Genomic DNA, 20609 nt, shown 5'->3' on the forward strand with positions numbered 1-20609 from the left:
GAAAAATGATAAAATGTGTTAAAATTAGTACAAAAATCCTATTTTAAAAAATCGTCAAATTTAGAGTTAAAATCGTCAAATCGTCAACAGGCCATTTTTGACAGTGAAAATCGTCAAAATGACGATAAATCGTCAAATCTGGCAACAGTGATAACAATAAATAAAAGTAATAAAAAAAATAGAAATTCATTAGGGAAATACATTTTTAATAAATTAATCCTTTTCAGTCATAAGTTCCAAGTTACTTAATCCGTTAAATTGTTCTAGTAGATCCCAATCATTCTCTTCATTTTCTATAAAATTATTTGCTTTTGAAATTTCGGGTATAGCTAGTAGATTAATGACATCTTCTGGGAGTGGTAAATGTTTATTTCGGCCTATTCTAAAACGTAATCTTTCCGTAGATATTTTGGGATCGGATGTATCCATGGCTCTATAAAAAATATTCTCCATCGTAGCTTTACGTGAAGATCACCTAGTATGAAACTCCCTAAATATCGGACATTCGACAATAGTTAATATAACTTATAAATATAAAAAAGCGTTAAACAGATACTGACCACAGCCCCCCCCCCCCTATTCAATTTGTCATTTTTTTTAAATGTGAGACTAATATTTGCCAATTTTATTATCAAAATGATATATTACTAAAAATTAATTTTAATTTTTTCATTAAATTTTTACATGGTAAAAATATCCTAAATTTCAACGACTATTTTTATATTATCGGCAAAACTTTTAAGTTTATGAACGGTCGCAGACGGTCGCTAAATTCTGGACAGAGAACATATCAAGGCGTCGATTGGTGCTATAACCATTTAAATATCCTCTGGCACTGCTTGACTCTGGGTTTTGAAACTTGAAGTTTTTGGAAAAAAATCATATTTATAACCTTTAAATAACAAATTTTTAATAATTATCTTCAAATTACTAATAATTTTCATTTTTATTTTAAGCACCAGTTCCATCTGTTTAATTAACTATCATTTCATGTAAAATTTTTGATTCATGTGAATATTATATAATATAAATTATATTCACAAAAATATGAAAGTTTGACTTTGACCTCATGTCATTTGTAAACGGTGACCCACAATGATACAAAATTTTATTGTTGTAAAGCTCAAAGTCCCCAGACTTGAAATATATAACCTTTTTTCTTCTCTACCTTAAATGGACTTTGCCAAAAAAGTGGGATCTCTGGCCCAGTGTGAGACGTAGGGCCACAAATACGGAAACTTATGAAGGATGAAGTATTTAAAATAAACTTTAATGAAGTAGACGATGATCACGTGTCGCATTTGTAGAAGTTTGTCACTTTTTGGTGGAAAACAAAGAGCTGAAAACTAAAATGAAATGATTAAAAGACTGATCTCTGCATATCGACATTTAAATGAAATATGTCAATAAAACTTAAATTTTTGGACTCGAACTTTTTCCTAAAAATCTTGGTGAAGTATCAGATGAAAATTTCGAAGGGTTCATCAAAAGATATTATAAAAATGAAGAAGATACAACGAAAAATGTGCAGACAGGCTTGCCGATTTTTGTTGCTCTATTAGCTGCGAAACATGAATGAATAGAAAAACAACTACAGTGGAGTCAGGATAGAGTGAACTAATTCATGCAAGGCCTGTTCACTTTATGCAGAAAGTTTACTTTAAAGAGATCATAAAAAGTTAATAAGCAATGTTATTTTGGTGTTATTACACCATTTTGAAGAGTAATTAAATTGTAAATAATTTTTTTTACTGATTTTTAGAAAAGAACTATTAAAATTTATATTTTTCGTTTGAAATTCGGCAAATAATAATTTGAATTATAAGTTCATTCGTTCGAAATTTGAATCAAATTAGCGTAGAAAATGATATTTATTATTTTTTTTTTAATTCAGAAAAAATTTGGAGTGGAGTTTTTTCATTTCAATATCGGAAGACACAAAATTCGGTAAAAGCAATAGATAATGAGAAAATAATGATAAGATGTTTTCTGAGATTTATATAAAAACTTTAATTTTCACTTGTTCTTTTCAGAATTTCCAACGAAGAAATCTCATTTGATTTTTATACCCTTCACCTTCGTGAGAAGGGTATATATAAGTTTATCATTCCGTTTGTAATTTCTATAATATAATTTTCCGACCCTATAAAGTATATATATTTTGGATCCTTATAGATAGCGGAGTCGATTAAGCCATGTCCGTCTGTCTGTTGAAATCAGTTTTTAGAGGACCCCAAATATCGGCGAGATCCGAATCTTCAATAATTCTGTTAGACATGCTTTCGAGAAGATCGCTATTTAAAATCAGCAAAATCGGTCCATAAATGACGGAGATATAAGCAAAAATCCGAGACAACCTCTGAAAATTTCATAAAAATAGACAATTTTTTCATGTTTTGATTAATAAGCAACAACAACAACACTGCTTATTCATTAACGCTTGTATTTATAAAAAAATCTTATTTTGCTTTTAATGCACTCAATAGTTAAATCACACTTTAGCCTTAAAAACAATTAATAAAATTGTGATATTCATAAACAAATAATAAACGTATATTAACTATTGTGCTGATTTATGTTTAAGTTGGCAGCACTGTACAATATGGCTGTCATTTTATGTGTTAGTGTTGCGTACAATTAGGATAAAATATTCGTTCATTCGGTTTTCTTAATTTCATATTTTTGTTTATAATAGATTTTTGACAATAAAAACAAACTTTTAAGAAAAATAAATATATATATATGGCTTTAATAAATGTATAAATATAACATATAATTTCTAATTATTATTAAAAGTATCCGAATAACGGATATTTTGCGACATCATCATCATATACATCACTATGACACATTTTCTTATTTTTACTTATTTTCCTTGTAATTTTTGATAAATTTTTGCAAATATTGATAAATTTCTTTGATATGGTTAATTACTTTATGGCATTATATTTAACCAACAAACTTTGAAAAAGCCAAATCAAATGATTTTGTCCATCATTTGGTTGACAGACGGGCACTTCCAAATTGCCTAAACATAGTGCTGGACAATTGGAATATTGTCAAATATTCATGCATTAATCCAATAATGCCTAGATTTGAGTTTTTTCCTCAAAATATAATCGTTTAAAAATTTTCTGGGATTTTATTTACAAATTTGTAAACGTTAAAATTAGAATTTTTAGATTTTATTTTAAAAGAGACCATAATTAGTTTTTGCAATCAACATAAATTACCGGAAAAATCTTTATCTGAGAAAAAAATTGTTAAAAATCAACTTATTGTTGGCTTAAAGAAGGGTCGAGCCTACAATAAAATTCTTCTAATTGTCAATGGTTTATTGAAGATGTTTTAAGCTATTTCACGTTTATAAATACGATTTTCCTGAATTTTGCCTAAAATTGTTTAATAAAGCTAAAATAAATTTTTATAAATACAGCCGTAAGTATTTCGTTTCACATGTTTGGATGGCTGTGTGTTTCATTGGCATGTGTATATTGTTTTTGTTTCTTGGTGTATTCAGTTTCGTATGTTTGGATGTCTGTTGGTTTGATTGCGTTGTGTATTTTGTTTTTGTTTTTTTTGAGTATTTCGTTTCGTATGTTTGGATGGCTGTGTGTTTCATTGCCTTGTGTATATAGTTTTTGTTTCTTGGTGTATTCAGTTTTGTATGTTTGGATGGCTGTGTGTTTCATTGCCTTGTGTATATTGTTTTTGTTTGTTGGTGTACAGTTTCGTATGTTTGATGTCTGTTGGTTTCATTGCGTTGTGTATTTCGTTTCGTATGTTTGGATGTCTGTTGGTTTTACTGACTTGTGTATTTTGTTTTTTGAGTGTTTATTTCGTTTAGCGTTGTTGTTGTTCATTTTGTTTTGCTATTGCTATAATAATGATATAATCGGGAAAATTAAATATGTACATATGTACATAAATTTAAATTTTATAAAATTTATATTTTTTAAATACACTATGGTGAAGGGTATATAAGATTCGGCACAGCCGAATATAGCACTCTTACTTGTTTTAATATAAAAATCAATTGTTCTTTTCCGAAATTGAAATGGAAAATCTTAATTTTAATTAGATTTCTCTGAATGCAAAATTAATCTAAACGTAAAAATTGTTTGTCGGCCACGCTTACTTTATTGTAGGCGGGCCTCTAAAGTTCAAAATATTTATGGTTATATCTCGAAAAACATACATTTGTTTAGACCGATATATTTATCAAATTAAAGGTATTTCAAAAACCTTTCCAACGATATGTAACATGATATACAAAAAAGGACCCATTATAGGTCAATTTTGGGAAACATAATTTTTGACCCGATAGGTAAGTATATAAATTAGATTGTTTAAAAGCCAAGATTTTGAGCTTTTTATTAAGGTATAATATGTATACTAAGCTATATTAAGCGAAGCTGGTGTTGGACATACTATAGATAAGAAAATCTTTGCGCCCGGCCATTGGCCGGCTATTTAGGAAATCTTTATTAAGCGAAGCCGGTGTTGGATATAAATTAGATTGTTTAAAAGCCAAGATATTGAGCTTTTTATTAAGGTATAATATGTTTTTGTAAGTATTATAGTTCCTGAGATATTAATAATTTAATTATGATTTTTCTATTAAAAAAACGTATGTATACTAATCTTTATTAGCGAAGCTGGTGTTGGACATACCATAGATAAGAAAATCTTTGCGCCCGGCCGTAGGCCGCCTATTTAGGAAATCTTTATTAAGCGAAGCCGGTGTTGGACATACCATAGAGGAGAAAATCCTTGCGCCCGGCCGTAGGCCGTCTAGTTAGGAAATCTTTAATAAGCGAAGCCGGTGTTGGACATACCATAGAGGAGAAAATCCTTGCGCCCGGCCGTAAGCCGCCTATTCAGGAAATCTTTATTAAGCAAGCCGGTGTTGGACATACCATAGAGGAAAAATCCAAGCGCCTCTTTTTAGGAAATCTTTACTAAGCAAAGAAAGCCGTGTAAACAAAAAATATTTTTTAAATGTCCAACCCTGTTTTAAGCTTACTAAACATCAGGGGAATCTGACAACTCTGATGATATGTAAATTAAATTAAAATTAGATACCTTAAATAAAAGCTTAATTCATTGGCTATTAACATATAGAAATTTATAATAGAATTATATAGAATTTTTTTCCGATTTCTTTTAGATGAAAAAAAAGTCGGGTCAAAATATATATTTTCGGAAAAAAAACCCAAAGTCGGTCCATATTTTAGTATCATGTTATATATAAATGGAAAGGTATTTTTAATACCTTTAATTTGATGTATAAATTTTCGAGTTTTACACAAAAATGTATTAAACTTTGGAGCCCGCCCACTCGAAAGTAGGCGTAGCCGACAAAAAAAATTATATCTTTTATCGTCTCAAAATGCTCTATATTGGGGTTTTTTTGAGAAATGTCACTAAAACCTACTTGTTCCGTAAAATTTTGAAAATTTGAATTTTTAAACCCTTTTTGTTACACTTTATACTTTCTTAATTCGGAAGAGTTCGGTTCATATTCGGCAAAAACTAATTTTTGTAACTTTTGACCTCCAATATCTCGTTTAGAGTACGATATTTTCGGTGACTTTTAATACCTTGCTAATTATGCTAAGGAGAAGCTATGTGCCAATTTTCATTTAGCTATCTAAAATTCCGCAGCAAAACCCTTATTTTCCTGGCTATAAACAAATTACAAAATTTTTGAAATATCACCGGTGGATTTATGGTCAATAGATTATCGAATAAAACAGTTATTTTAAATATCCTAAAATTTTAATAAATATGGCCAATAAATAATTAATATTTCGAAATGTTTCAATAAGAATTTCCAAACATAACAAAATTTGACCTCCAAAGTTTACACCTTAGCAAAAAAAGTAGTAAATTCATGTGTTCAACTGATAATGAATTGGTTCATATTTAGGTGAATGGTTTTATGGTTTTAACATTAGCGTGTCATTAGCGAGCATGGGTTCTTATTTGGAAAAATAGTTCGGCATTAAAATGAGTGCTTACATATAATGAAAATTCGATGATTCTTAAGCGAATTTTCATTGGTGCACTATATTTATTTTAAAATGCATTATTATTGGTATTACGTATTAATTTTAAACTAATTTTTTAGCGTGTTAAAATTTTAAAAACAAGACGTTAAAATTAACAAAACATTTATAATTTATTTCGAATTACATTAAAATTCATTCAGAATAAAAATACCCAATATTTTTTAACATCAGTTAATCAGTCAGCCAACAAGGTTTTTCCCTTTTAAGTTAAGAAGTTAAAATGGACTTAATATTACTAATTTTAACCAATATTAAATACAAAAATCTTACAAAATGGATGTTATTTTTAATAGTTATTGTATGAAATACACGTTTCCTTTAAATCCTAAGAGCATACCAAATTATAGTGAAATATAGTAGAGTTACATGAGTGAATTGGGTGCAATTTTTCATTCCTTCACTTGTGACAAATTTATTAGAATTTAAGCATGTATTTAAAGCGCATTAAATAGAATACGTACTAAAGAAATCATGAAAATATAACTTCTTCTTAAACAACTTCAAAATTTCTTTGCTGGGTTCAACGGATAATGAACTGGTTCATATTTAGGTGAAACATGCATGATTTTAACATTAGCGTGTCATTCGAGCGTATTTGGAAAAATATGAACCCATGCTCGCCAATTCGATAATTTTCATGCGAATTATCATTGGTGCACTATATAGAGTTACATGAGTGAATTGAATGCAATTTATCATGCGTTCACTTTTGACAAATTTATTAGAATATAGGAATGTATTTAAAACGCATTAAATTCAATACGTACTAAAGAAATCATGAAAATATCCCTTCTTCTGAAACATCTTCAAAATTGTTTTCTGGGAAGTCATCAAATTCTATCGTTTTTGAGAAAATTTAATTTTCATCACAAAATAACGTCGTTTCTATTATTTTTTCCACCAATGTAATTGAGTAATATTTAACAACCTTCCATTTGACGTTAAATTACAACATAATTTTCTTATTAGAAGTTGATATGAGTGAAAAAAGTACTTTCCATCCACCGTAGTATATACTGCAGTATATATAAAATATATGTTGTATATATTTTCAAAGCTATTTCATTTCCACCTTTCCAGGATTCATAAATTGAGATGTCTAAGTAAATAGATTAACTTTACGTACATACCTTCTATTTTTGGTTCATTTCTTGATTCAATATTTTTGATGTTGCTATACTCCTGTTGTGATTGAACTTTTAAATCTGTTGTTTTGGAAATATTACATTTTCTGCTTACTTCCTTTAATAAATTTAAATTATCACTTTGTCTGGTTTCTTCTCTCCTAGTGCATTTATCCACCTACCAAATAAATAATAAAATATTTAAATAAATAACAAAATGCGTTGAATAAGATTAAAACAAGTGTAGTCGGGAGTGACCGACCATATGATACCCTACTCCAGTTATGAAACAAAAATTTCTCATAAAATTAGCGTTGTATACTTAGTGATTTTAGCACTCAAATTTTCGACGTGAAAAAATATCAAGTTAGTGCCTAGTAATAAATTTAAAATAAACTGTAACTTTTAAAAGTGTGTGAAAATTATTCAAATATTTAGATCAGAAATTAACTTATCAGCATATTTCATATTTTGTCTGTTCATCGATATTGAATAGTTGGCTTTTCGTTCCAATTTCTGTTTGTTTATTCTCTTTTGGAAAGAGCCGTCCGGCTATTGCAATATCTATTGTTAAAAAAAAAGAGGCTACTCGAATACAAGAATTGTTTGTTCGTATAAATAATTTTCAATAGGTTATGGGCCTTTTGTCTCGAGTTTAATAATTCTTGTTTGAATGTGCTATAAATGCTAAACTGAGATGAATTCATTAAGTGTTCCCCGTTCAAAAAGTTCGATGCTTGGCGGAGACATGCGCAATCATGATTAATGATAAAAAATTGTTGGAAAATCGTACAAAACGACGTATCAGCTGAAAGATCAAGATGCAAATGACGCGCTCTTGTTAAAATAACCCTTATGATTGAAGCAACAAATTTTGCACACATTTCGACAGCAACAACAGCTAATGAAGAATGCAAAGGTGGCCAATAAATAAAAAAACAAAAAACAAGTTTAAAAATAATGGTTTGATATTACCCCGTAACAATTTTGAAAAAAAGCTTTCACACATAGAAAAGTTGATATGCATGTGAAACTAGATTTCATTTTTAGCAATTCTGCTACGATTTTTATAATCAGCTCTTATATCCTTATAAAAGGACTTCGAAGTTTAAAGGACTTACAATTTCAAACGAATATTTTGAATATGTATATGTGTTGTATGATGCCAATATTGGTATCAAATGAAAGCTGGAAATCTGTACATTCTATCTACATTATTTATTTGACTCTCATAGAGAAAAAATCAAAAAGGATATTAAATTTAAAAAAGGGATGATTTTCGAAACAAAAATTTTTAACTACTTTTTTGTCAAAAATTTTCTTTAAGCTCCCACTTTTTTTAATTATGATGAATTGAAATAAATAATATTATATTGAAACAGAGGTTCTCAGCTTTATCTGGTATTAATATTAATATGTACCAAATTTTGTATATAAATTTGGAATACCGTCTTTTGAAATCGTATGTCCCTTAAACTTTGATGTCCTTTTACAGAGGCATAAGAGCTGATTATGAAAAACTGAGTATACAGAGTTAATACTAATGGGTCCATTTCAGTTGGTCCCGTTGTGTTAAAAAAACCGACATTTAAACATTTAACCGTTATGTCAATACCAACACACCCGGGTATGTTTTTCATTTTCGAAGTGATATATCTCGAGATATATACAGTGGACGTCCAATAGTACAAATGCTCTTTATTACGAATGTCCAATAATGTCCAGTGGCAAAATTGTTGCATTGTCTACACTATAGTACGAATAAAGTCACAATTTTTCTGTTCGATAGTACGAATGACACATTTTTATAGGAATTTTGGAATTATGAATAAAGTTTTTATTTTATTATTTCGGTATCATTCAATTTTAGCTCAGTAATTTTGAAGTTTTTTTGTATTTATTACAAGTGTTTTGTATTTTTAAAAATCCTATACAAACAATTTACTGCATGTATATTTACAAATTAAAAATTATTTAGTGTTATTAATTTATTTTATTGGAATTTTGATGACACAAGAGAAGAAATTAAATTGGATGATAACGCCATTAAGGAAGTATTTTATTAGTTCACGACAATAACTCTGCTGAGAACAATATTGAAGCCTCAAAAGCGCTTTTATTGAAAAGGCCGTAGGAATCATTTTACAAAGTAATCAACATCAGTGTTAAATGCTGGATTTTTTAATAAGTAAAATGTTATTTATATATGTATGAACTGTCAATTTTGAAAGTAGTATGACACCACATTCCAATGGGTTTAAGCATTACTGTGGTGATGGACCATCTGTCCTCCCACAGTTTTAGTTTGACTCAAGCTAAGGGAGGGCAGATTGTCTCCACCACCTGGGAATATTATACTGCAATCGTGAGCAAAATACTACTACTACGGAAGTGGGTGGCGGACAATGCGTCAATATAGGTGAGGGTTCCGACTGTGAATCCTCAGATGATAATAACAACACCATTATAGCAAATCTCAGGATGAAGTTGACCAAATGGTGAAACAGGTGAGTGATAGCATAGCTAAACTACCTGTTACTAAGAAAAGACTATCTGGAGCACGGAGGAGGAAGTTGAAAAAGGAAAAATCGGACTCTCTCACAAGATCTGAGGCAAAGAGGATCGGGTCTCCCGAAGAGTTGACAACTGAGAATAAACCAAAGAAGAAAAAGAGCTCCCCGTCTTCTGATACACAGTCGAAGCCAAGCCATACTTCACTCAAAGGAACGTCATGTCAGAATCCTGCGAGTAAGTGTGACAACGCCAAGATAGATATTCCGAAGACGATCACGTCGGCGAAATCAAACTCGAAGGTACGGGTATCTCAAAAGAAGCCCCGAAAAGCGAGGAAAGAGAGGATAGACAGTGGAAAAGGAAAAGAGCCGCCATCTTACGCTAAAATTTCCAGAAGAAGACACCGGAACGATCTCTGCTATGCAGTTTACGATGCCGGTAATCCGACAGGCAAAATTCCAATAGACCAACAGAGTAAGGTAGAAGATCTGGTGAACAACAAGATAGTGGACCATGCAATCGCTTCAAAGGGCAGACAACCAATAGAGAGCGTGAGCTGCGAGTTAAGCATGGGCGTGATGTTGATGAGGTTGGCATCTCACCAATGTGTTAGCACCCTAAAGAACTTGGAGGAGGGATACTCCTCCCTGGGACGGCGCTAAGCTGGGATTGTCAAAGAAGAGCGAGCTTCGGTGCTCTTAAAGTCCACTGTCTACATAAAACGATGGGGCAGTAAACTGGCTAATGAACGTATACTGGAAATTCTTGGTGGACAAAATGCTGAGCTGGCCGTGGATAAATGGAATGTCTGTTACAGGAAAGAAGAAACTGAGGGAACTTTATTTGTAATAGGTATCGACCAGAAATCTATGGCTAGTCTTGCCAAGAATAAAGGTAGGGCTTACTTCGCCTCTAAAGCTGTCATATTCAAAATTGGGAAGGTGCCACTTCAGGTTACCCGGAGGAGTCAAATCCAAAGAGCGGGGATGTGATCACTAACTCGCTGGAAGACAGTTTAAATGGATGACAATGATTGAGGTTATCCAAATAAACCTCTATCGGAGCGAGACAGCTACCAACGCTCTGATCACATCGAGCTACCTTTGTTAATAGAATCATAGAAGAAGTATTAGGTATAACTATATGTTCAGAAGAGCTTATAAACGAAATTCAGGATTGGAGAGTTTCTGACGAGCACTCTTTTCTGACCATCGGTACATAAGATTCAAAATACTACGGCCGCCACCAAAGCCGATAAAATTTCGCAATAAGTCTAAAACTAATTGGACAATGTTCGGTTCCTTACTAAAGAACCGTTTATGTCAATGTCGAAATAAAGAAGACATAGACGGCAAAGTGAAATGCTCACCAGTGCCTTGTTGAATCGTTCGAGGACAGCTGCCCTCTGCGAGAACGAAGATCTGCTCAGGATAACCGGGGAGATCTGAAACCTTGGTAAGACCGCAGTGTACTGGGATGAGTATCGTAGTAAACTTGGTGAATATAAGAAAATTGTTCGTAAAGCCAAACGTGACTCCTGGAAACTTTTCTGTGAACAGGTAGACAGCGTAAATGACGTATCGAAGATAAAAAAATTCCTATCCAAAACTCATGTCCAACCGGAATCTATGGTCGATGATACGGGCAGGAGGCTGGAGGATATGGAGGAGACAATAAAACTCTTAATGGACTCTCATTTCCCACCCGGTATATCGAATAACATAGATGGACCGATATTGGAGGAAGGGGAGGCTAACACGGAAATTGTAATTACATCTGATATGGTTAAAGGTCCCGGCCGAGTTCCAAAGTCAAAACTGGTGGATGAAGAGCAAATAGTTGGAAATATGAATATATTTTTGTGGAGTCCCTGAGTTCTGCAAAATTGTTATTAAATTCAGTCACTCGTAATAATATACAACGAGATGTCCAATATGAAAAGAAATAAAACATTTGTTTTTTCCAGGATTAGAAAGATGTTTATTTATTTATTGGTTATCGTGGAATCTTACCAAGCTGGATGAAATCTTTAGATCAAGAGAAAGCATCAGCCTTTTAAAAAGACGGAAATGCGTATCTAAAACTTATTTTAAGGTTTGACATCTACGTTAGGCGTTAATTATTAGAAAGAGAGGCAAGATAATGCTGCAAAATATAAGTTTCAGCTTTTGTTTATAAAGTAAGTGGGATTTTGTGGGGATGATACAACGGTTTAGTAAATTTTACTAGATAGGAGTTTTAACGTTAACATCACCGGCCCCATTGCAGCATTTACCCAATGGAAACCATACCTTAGATCCAATAAGTTTTATATACGTGGAAACATTAGCAAACCAGGTTTTGTAAAGATGCCCTCACGCATGACCTTAGGATATACATCAACCCCCAAAATAATATCGATACCAGCGGATTCGTAGAATTTCGGATCAGCAAAAAACAGGTCACGAAATTTCCCTTTGATAGTTTCCGAAATGGACTGAATAGGGGTCTTCAGACTGATTCTGTTATCTACCCGGAAAATACCCTCACGACACGAACGAAGCTATCAGAGCCATGGTATACTTTTGTAATTCGGCCTAGTCGGCACGAATTGGGAGGTAGATTTTCGTCCTTTATGACAACTAACGCGCTTTCCTTTATATTTTCTTCTGGCTTTTTCCATTTTATTCTCTTTTGTAATTCCTTCAGATATTTATTTTTCCATCGCGCACAGAAATGTTGGTGAACCAACTTTAATCGCTGCCAGCGATTTATAATAGCTATTGTTCTGTAATTTTAGGATCATGATGTGATGATGGGGGACCCTATGAGAAAGTGACCCTATGAGTTAAAGAGGGGTCCATATGGTCTTGTGACATAGGAGAGAGGGGTCTAGAATTAACGCAAGCTTCTACACGAGCAAGTAACGTGCAGAACTCCTCAAAAGTATATTTATAACCACCGGAGATTTTACGAAAATGACACTTAAAACTTTTGACCCCTGCCTCCCATAATCCACCCTTATGCGGTGCCCCTGGAGGAATAAAGTGCCAGGTAAGATTCTGGTGTACGTAATTAGAAGTTAATGACTCTCTTGAAACTTGAAGAAACTCTCTGGTAAGGATTTTGGAAGACAAATGTCGATCCATTATCTGAATGTAAGTGTAGTGGACATCCACGACGTGAAACAAATCGATTAAAAGCAGCAAGGAAAGTTGCTGTAGACAAATCAGTAGTTCCTTCAAGGTGAATTGCCTTTGTGGAAAAGTATATAAAAACGCAACGATTTTATATCAAAAGGACCTGCAAAATCTAATCCAGTGTGAGTGAAAGGTCTAGAGATTTCAGTTTAAGTCATGAATAAACTTCACTAAAAGACGTGAATATTGGCATTGGTAAGACAGAATAATGGGGTGTCTTTCATCGTAGGGTAATCCTGGAGCCCTCACAAGCCTTCCGCAAGAACGGGTGATTCCCTCTTCATCTAAAAAGGGGGTTAAGTTCAGAATTGAACTAGATGAAGATACGGATCTTCTTGAATCCAATGCTTGGTATTCATTAGGAAAATTAATCTTCTGACATATGGATATCAGCTTATTTCGAACAAAAAGAATCTCAGAACTAGAAATATGGAAAGAATTCTTCTGGAAGCTGGATTTGAACGTCGGGTGTGTACCGAAATAGAAACGGTATATATAAGCGACAATACGCAACGCTTTTGGGAAGGAGGAAAACCTATCTAATATATCCTCATAACTTTGAAAATAAGAAAAGTTTACCCTAATAGTTTTCAGTTCCATTTGTGTTTCGGAATGGGTTTCTCGGACTCCGTTAGCCAACTGGGACCATGCCACCATAAGTTGTTCCGCGAAAGATCTTGTGGATATAATCTACGACTAGCTAAATCAGCAGGATTATATTCTGAGTTACAGTGTCTCCAGTAGAATGGTTCAGTGACCTTAATTATTTTGGACACCCTATTAGCTACAAACGTCAACCAGGAGCAGGCCGGTTTAGCTAGCCAAGAAAGGACAATTGATGAATCCGTCCAGTAAACTAAAGAATATTTTCCAATATCAAGTTTCGGAAGTAAACTATCTAACATGTCTGCCAATAAAACAGCACCGCATAGTTCAAGACGGGGAATAGAAAGGGTCTTAACTGGTGCTACTTTTGTTTTAGAAGCTACCAAGTGACTGGATGCAATGTTATCCTTAGAGATTCGAATGTATAATGCTGCTGCGTATGCTTTTTCTGAAGCATCGCAGAACCCATGGAATTGGATTTCAGCATTTGGAGCAAAATTTATCCACCGTGGAATTCGGATATGATCAATACCGGAATATTTCGATTGAAATGTTTTCCACGTTTCTAATGAGTCTGGGGAAAGAACTTCATCCCATTTTGTACCTTCTATCCAGATTCTTTGCATTAGAATCTTTGCCAAAACTATACAGGGAGATAACCATCCAGCTGGATCGAATAGTTTGGCAATCTGTGAAAGAACTTCTCTTTTGGTATAAATGGATGATTTGGGGAAAGATTTTGTAACAAAATAAAAGTAATCAGAACGAGCGTTCCAGCGGATACCAAGTGTCTTTGCTGAACTGCTATCATCAAAATCGAGAAAGTCTTCGTAAAGAAGATGCTCTAATGGAATTCCCCGGAGAATTTCTTTTGAATTAGTAGTCCGTTTCCTAAGACAAAAAAAAAACGGACTGGAGTGCAAATATAAGCTCATTCCTAGAAATGACAGCTTCACGGATAGTATGAGCACCAGCCAAAATATAGTCTACGTACATGGAATTACGAAGTAATTTACTGGCGATGGGAAAAGTAGAAGCGATATCATCTGCTAACTGTAAAAAAGTACGAATTGCCAAATATGGCGCACAATTACCACCAAAGGTTACAGTTTTTAGTTCATAATCCTGGATATTATTATCAGGATTATCTCGGAATAAGATTCTTTGATATTTGGTATGATTTGGATCAACAAGAATTTGACGGTACATTTTTTGAATGTCCGCATTAAATAAATAGAAGTGTGAGATCGCTTTGTAAAATTGGCCCTGTATGCAGAATATCATTCAGGCTAAGGCCATTGGATGATGAAGAAGACGCGTTGAAGACAACCCGCATCTTAGTCGTAGTACTATCTGGTTTGATGACAGCATGATGCGGTAAATAATAATTGGGAATATTTTGATCCGGTGGAGCTACTTTTACCATATGGTCTAATGTCATATATTCCTGACCAACTGCATCGTATTCTGCCTTCAAACTAGGACTGCGTCGTAATCTTCCTTCATTCCGTAGAAACTGTGCCAATGCGCACTTTCTGGATTGACCTAATTTAAGTGTCTCAGGATAACCTTCCTTGAATGGAAGAGAGACTATATATCTACCATCTTTATTTCTTCTTGTAGTTCTATTAAACAAATCTTCACAAAACTGGTCTGACAATGATCCTATACTCTTCCTAGGGATCTTCTATCTCCCAGAAGCGAGAAATCTGTTTGTCTAATGATATTTCAGAATAGTATGAGACGATAGTTGGAGTTTCAAAGAGATCTTTAAACAAAGGCCCGGAAAGAATCCATCCAAATATGGTTTCTTGACCCATTAAGGATCTGAAAACTTTGTGCTTAACACCTGAAAGGATAACCGAAGGGAAAAGATCTCAACCGATAAGAATATCTATATTGGAACCAATGTAAAACTGAGGATCGGCAAGGGGGAAATCTGGAAGACTTGAAAATTGTGCCATATCCAATGTTTTAGAAGGAAGATTGTTTGATAGACGAGGTACGACCAAAGCTGTAACTGGTAATTGAACTTCTTGATCCCAAATAGAACTCAAGTTCTATCACTTCTGCGGATACAGAATTATTTAAGCCAGATATTTGGGCATTAATTCGTTTGAAAGGCAATTTTAATCGATTGAAAAACTTCTCGGATATAAAGGAACCTTCAGATCCAGAGTCAAGCAAAGCCCGTGCCCTGTATCTAATTCCACAGTGACAAATATCTACAAGAACTGTACCTAACAAAACACTTTTGGAACTTACAACAAAACAAGATTCAACTGTGGTTAAGTTCAAATTCGGAGTGGACTGTATAGTTGCTGAATTCGCGTTTGTTGTAAACGGAGTAGAATTTGGATTCAAACTTGAACTTGACACTATTACAGGTGTTTCTGTTTGCCTCTTTTTGCAGTGAGAACAACTATTTTCGCTTTTACAACTTCGAACGGAATGGGTTTTAGCAGTTAATACACAAACCTTGTTTCTTAATCTCACTAAACCTTTGTGAGACATTCATTTCAAGAAATTTAGGACATTTCCGAATTACATGTGAATCTTTTGGGCACAATGGGCATTTGAAAGTATATATATTATTCTGAAATGTGTTAATGTGGATTTGGATTTGAAATCGGAAGGTTTGGTGGGAGCGGATTTTCGAATTTCAGACACAGATTCTAATGTACGATAACGGTTATTTAAGAAGAAATCTAAATCACTCCACTTGGGAAGAGATGACTTGTCACGTATACCTTGTTCCCACAAGGTCAGGAAGGCAATTTGAACATAGGAAAACAAAAATTGGATCCCAACTTTCAACATCAACTCCATGTAATTTCAAAATGAATTTCGCGTTGAAGTTGCTGAATGGCCCTACCAGATTCTGAACCTAGTTTGTAGGCCGAACAAGGTCTTTAGCTGGCCATTAACAATATTCGTCGGTTTTTAAAACGCTCTTTCAGACTAGACCAAGCCATTTCAAATTCCTTCATTACTATTTCCCTGGCCTTTTCGGAAGTCTTCTGGGTTAAGTGGAATAACTTTTCTACCGGACTTAATGAACAATTTTTAACGTACATGGCAGATAATAAATCTCGAAACGTGGGCCAGGTCTTATAGTCACCCTTAAAAGTTTCAATATCACATGGAGGAAGATGAAATCTGTGTCCCTGAGTTGCAATGGATGATGAACCATCAAATACAACTGGTTGTACGATAGGGGAAGGCGGTTCATTCTCTTTGATGGATTCACTGCGAAGTCTTGCACTATCCTCCGAAATTCTAGTCAAAAGATTGCAATAGGTAATATAGGTACTTTTGTATTTGACCTTAAGAGTCTCTAAGTCAACAGAATTGGCAGGATCTGCCTCTTCCTCTTCGTTGTTCTTATCAAATAAATATTTTTCAAATGCCTGTTTATACGACTCCAAGTCGGATAAAACTATGAAGAGACATTATGAAGGTTCTCAAGACAACAAAATAGACAGACAGTGGACTCTAAAAGAGAAATATTATTGCCGCTAAGGGTATATTAGTTCGTTAAAAGTGTAAAATGATGTTCGACTTTGTATAAAACAGACTTTCTCTACAACCAAACTATCTACTATTAGGTTTAACAGATTGAAAAGTCCAGCATGCACTTTTCGACTTAAAGAAATGAAAAAAGCATTAAATTAATGTACGAGTGGACTACCGAACAAATTGTATATTTTACAACAAATGGTTAGAAAATGCGATAAGATGAATCAATTCTTTTGTTTATCTGACTAGAAAGATCATCTGTTGATACAACACACAAGACTGCGAAAGTTCATTGACCCTTAATTACATGGAAAAATATTTGTTTTATATGGAAGTATACATAAGCTTTCCAGTCAAGACTCGCACATAATAATTTGGGTTGAAAATAATAGGTCTGTTCATTAAATCCTTTAAATTCCTTTTATAAAATAAAAAAGTAGTACGAGTAGACAATGTTCGATGAATCCGATACAACTATTTGAACACAACTATTGTTTCTGTGATATTGGAAAATGTTCGACAAATATGTGATGAAGCAATTAACCCATTATGCACCTGACAGCTTCCTAATGGCAGTGTCACAAAAAATATATATATATATATGTATATATATATATATTGATGGCCAAGTAATTTTACTCCAGTTATATTAGAGTCAAATTTTTGCAGATGAAGAATTAGTTTTATATATCGGCTTTGTATAATGTTTTCAAGAAAAGTAAAATGTGTGTATCTAATAAATATTATTAAATACCAGAAATATCCATCGATCGAAAGCAAATGTGACATAAAATGGGTTAATAGAAAATAAACTTGGACATAAAATCAAAACAAAATTTCCATATGGTAGTGAGAATAAGTTCCACTATATATGTAATTTATATGTGTATCATGTAATCAAGGAGTATTAAATTAAGAGAAAGTATTTAATGGATGTATAAAGCCATGGAAACCATGAGAATTTGTTACGGAGGAGATTATAAAAGTGAATGCGAGGAGATTATATTTAGTAATAAGGAAAATCGAAAATAAGAGAAAATTAATTAAGAGAAAGAAATAGATATTGCTGAAAATAAACTATGAACTGAACAATGCGGTAGATTTGCAAGTATATTTTAATATACAAGTACACAGGTCATAGGCAGTAAAACACATGCTTTTATCAAACATGTTTGATGTAAATTCTGATATTGGTCATAAATATGTACACCTAACTCTCGGCTAACGCAACAAAATACATTTGATCAATATTATAATGTTTTCTAATAATTTATATACATATGCACAGCAATTAAATTTCCAAAAGAACATACCGAAGTTACAAACTCTTCGGAAATTAGTATTAATATGTAAATAATCATTTATCAATCTGCCATTAAATGCTCTAAGCATTCACTCACAGTTTCATTAAGTTTCATTATAAATTCTGAGTTTTAATATCTGAATTACATATATTCTTATATCTTATGAAAAAAAATTGATCTAAACATCAAATTTTGTTTAAAATACAGAGTAATATGTCATTGTTCATACATTTGAATGTGAAATCTGTTTTGGACCCTTAGCATATACAAATATGGACCGATTTTGATGAATTAATTTTTTTTTTTATTACATATGACTTAGTAAAGTAAACTTATGCTAATTGTAGTATTTTTAATATTATGTAGGGGTTTTTATTAAGGATTTTTGCATATATTTTTGTTAATAGGAAAACCATGAGAAAACTTTAAAAAAATGGCTAAAATTTAAATTTAATTTTTTTTAAATTAATTTTAATAATTATATAAATTATACACTATAAATGTAAAAAATATAAAACAGCCATATAAATTGTATGACATACCCGGGTATGTTGCGCATTGATGTAGGTAATTTTGCTCGGGTATAGACAAGACGGTTAAAAGTGTTTGGATGTAAAGCTCTGGTTCACATTCCCCAAAGTAAACGAAAAAAGCTGGACAAAAAATAATTGACTTGTATTCTGGTGAGATACAGCTAAGAATCAAAAGCCTATAGAATTTATAATTCAAATACCAAAGAAATAATAACTAGTAGGGGTGTTATTTTCTTAGAGAATGAATAATTATTATTTGTCATTCAGAACAATTCTGAAGAAAATATTGTTACACCTAACAACACGAATATTAAAACAAATTCTGAATCAAGTGGTGAAGATTTCAAGAAAAAGGTATACGCTTGTATTCATACAAAATTCTTATTTTGATTTTAATTCACACAATAGTTAAAGCTTATTTTTTTTGCAATTTTTGATAAATATTTGCCAATATTGCTAAATTTCTTTAATAATTGACTTATTTTAACACAATAACAATAATGAATATAGTTTACATAATTAATTACTTTATGGCATTATATTTAACTAAGAAACTATGAAAAAGGCAGATCAAATGATATTGGCCATCATTCGGATGATAGAAGGGTATTTCCAAATTGACTTAAAGTAGTGCTGGCCAATTGGAATATTGTCAAATATTCATCTATTAATCCAATAATTCCTAGATTTGAGTTTTTCTTCCAAAATATTATCGTTTAAAATTTTTCTGGGATTTTATTTACAAATTTGAAAACGTTAAAATTAGAATTTTTAGATTTTTTATATTTCTAAAGAAAACGTAATTAGTATTCGCTATCAACTAGACATCTGCACGAGTGTGTCAAAAATGACTTACACGTCTCTCGTTTATTTTATGAATGCTGTGTGGCCGAAGTTGAAAAAGCAGTTGATCAACTACACACTATAATACAAGTGAAAAAGCAAACAAATACAAAAGAAACAGAGACAATAGTTGAAAGTGAAAAATAAATTGGAACAATGTATGATCTGTTTCGAAATGTTTCGAGCAGGGACCGTAACTGTTATGACTTTTATTATAAAAGTCAGAAAATAACAGACCTGGGATAAATGCATTAACAATTTGTTCACCATTAAAAAAAATTAATGTTAATGCAAGTTTATTGCATTAACATTAACATGGGTACATTTAATGCATTAAATTTGCATTAACATTAAATATTTTTGAATTTAATGGATTAATTTTACATTAACATTAAATATTTTTGAAATTAATGCATTAACATTAAATATTTTTGAATTTAGTGCATTAATTTTCCATTAACATTAAATAATAAGTAATAAAATTAATGCATTAATTTTCCATTAACATTAATGTATGTATATAATAATTTATAAAAATAAAAATACAGCAACCTCGATCTAACTAAATTCAAGTAAAATTCAATGTGTTAAGGTCCTTTCTAATTAGTCCTATACTCGATAATACATATCAGAAGAATAGTATCACTTCCCACGCATTCTTTGTTTGTTTATTTTGTCACACTGTGCAATCTTATACAACCTTAAATGTAAATATCATATTAAAAACTCACAAGTTTGAATGGAATTATTAGAAAGGACTTTAACCCATTAAATTTTAATTGTATTTATTTAGATAGAGGTCTTTGGCGCTGTATTTTTATTTATGTTTATAAATTTTTGTAAATATTAATGTTAATGGAAAATTAATGCATTCATTTTATGACATAATTAATGTTATTGTAAAATTAATGCA

The 20609-nt window shown here is 32.2% G+C and overlaps 1 protein-coding gene across 3 annotated transcripts in view; it reads right to left on the reverse strand.

The window, feature by feature from the left end:
- The window catches only part of LOC119616296 (zinc finger protein 608), a 426494-nt gene that overhangs the window by 337530 nt on the left and 68355 nt on the right, over positions 1-20609 (reverse strand). For all 3 annotated transcript variants that reach the window (XM_037972641.1, XM_037972639.1, XM_037972640.1), the window contains one exon: positions 7205-7376. Coding sequence is in view for 2 of the 3 variants with exons in the window: in XM_037972639.1 (XP_037828567.1) it covers positions 7205-7376 (172 nt within the window). In the remaining variant the exon portion in view is untranslated. The remainder of the gene's footprint in view (positions 1-7204; positions 7377-20609) is intronic.

This window comes from Lucilia sericata, unplaced genomic scaffold, assembly GCF_015586225.1.
Source record: "Lucilia sericata isolate MDLA Ls3-8-SP2 unplaced genomic scaffold, ASM1558622v1 Contig000066F_arrow, whole genome shotgun sequence".
Lineage (NCBI taxonomy): Eukaryota > Metazoa > Arthropoda > Insecta > Diptera > Calliphoridae > Lucilia > Lucilia sericata.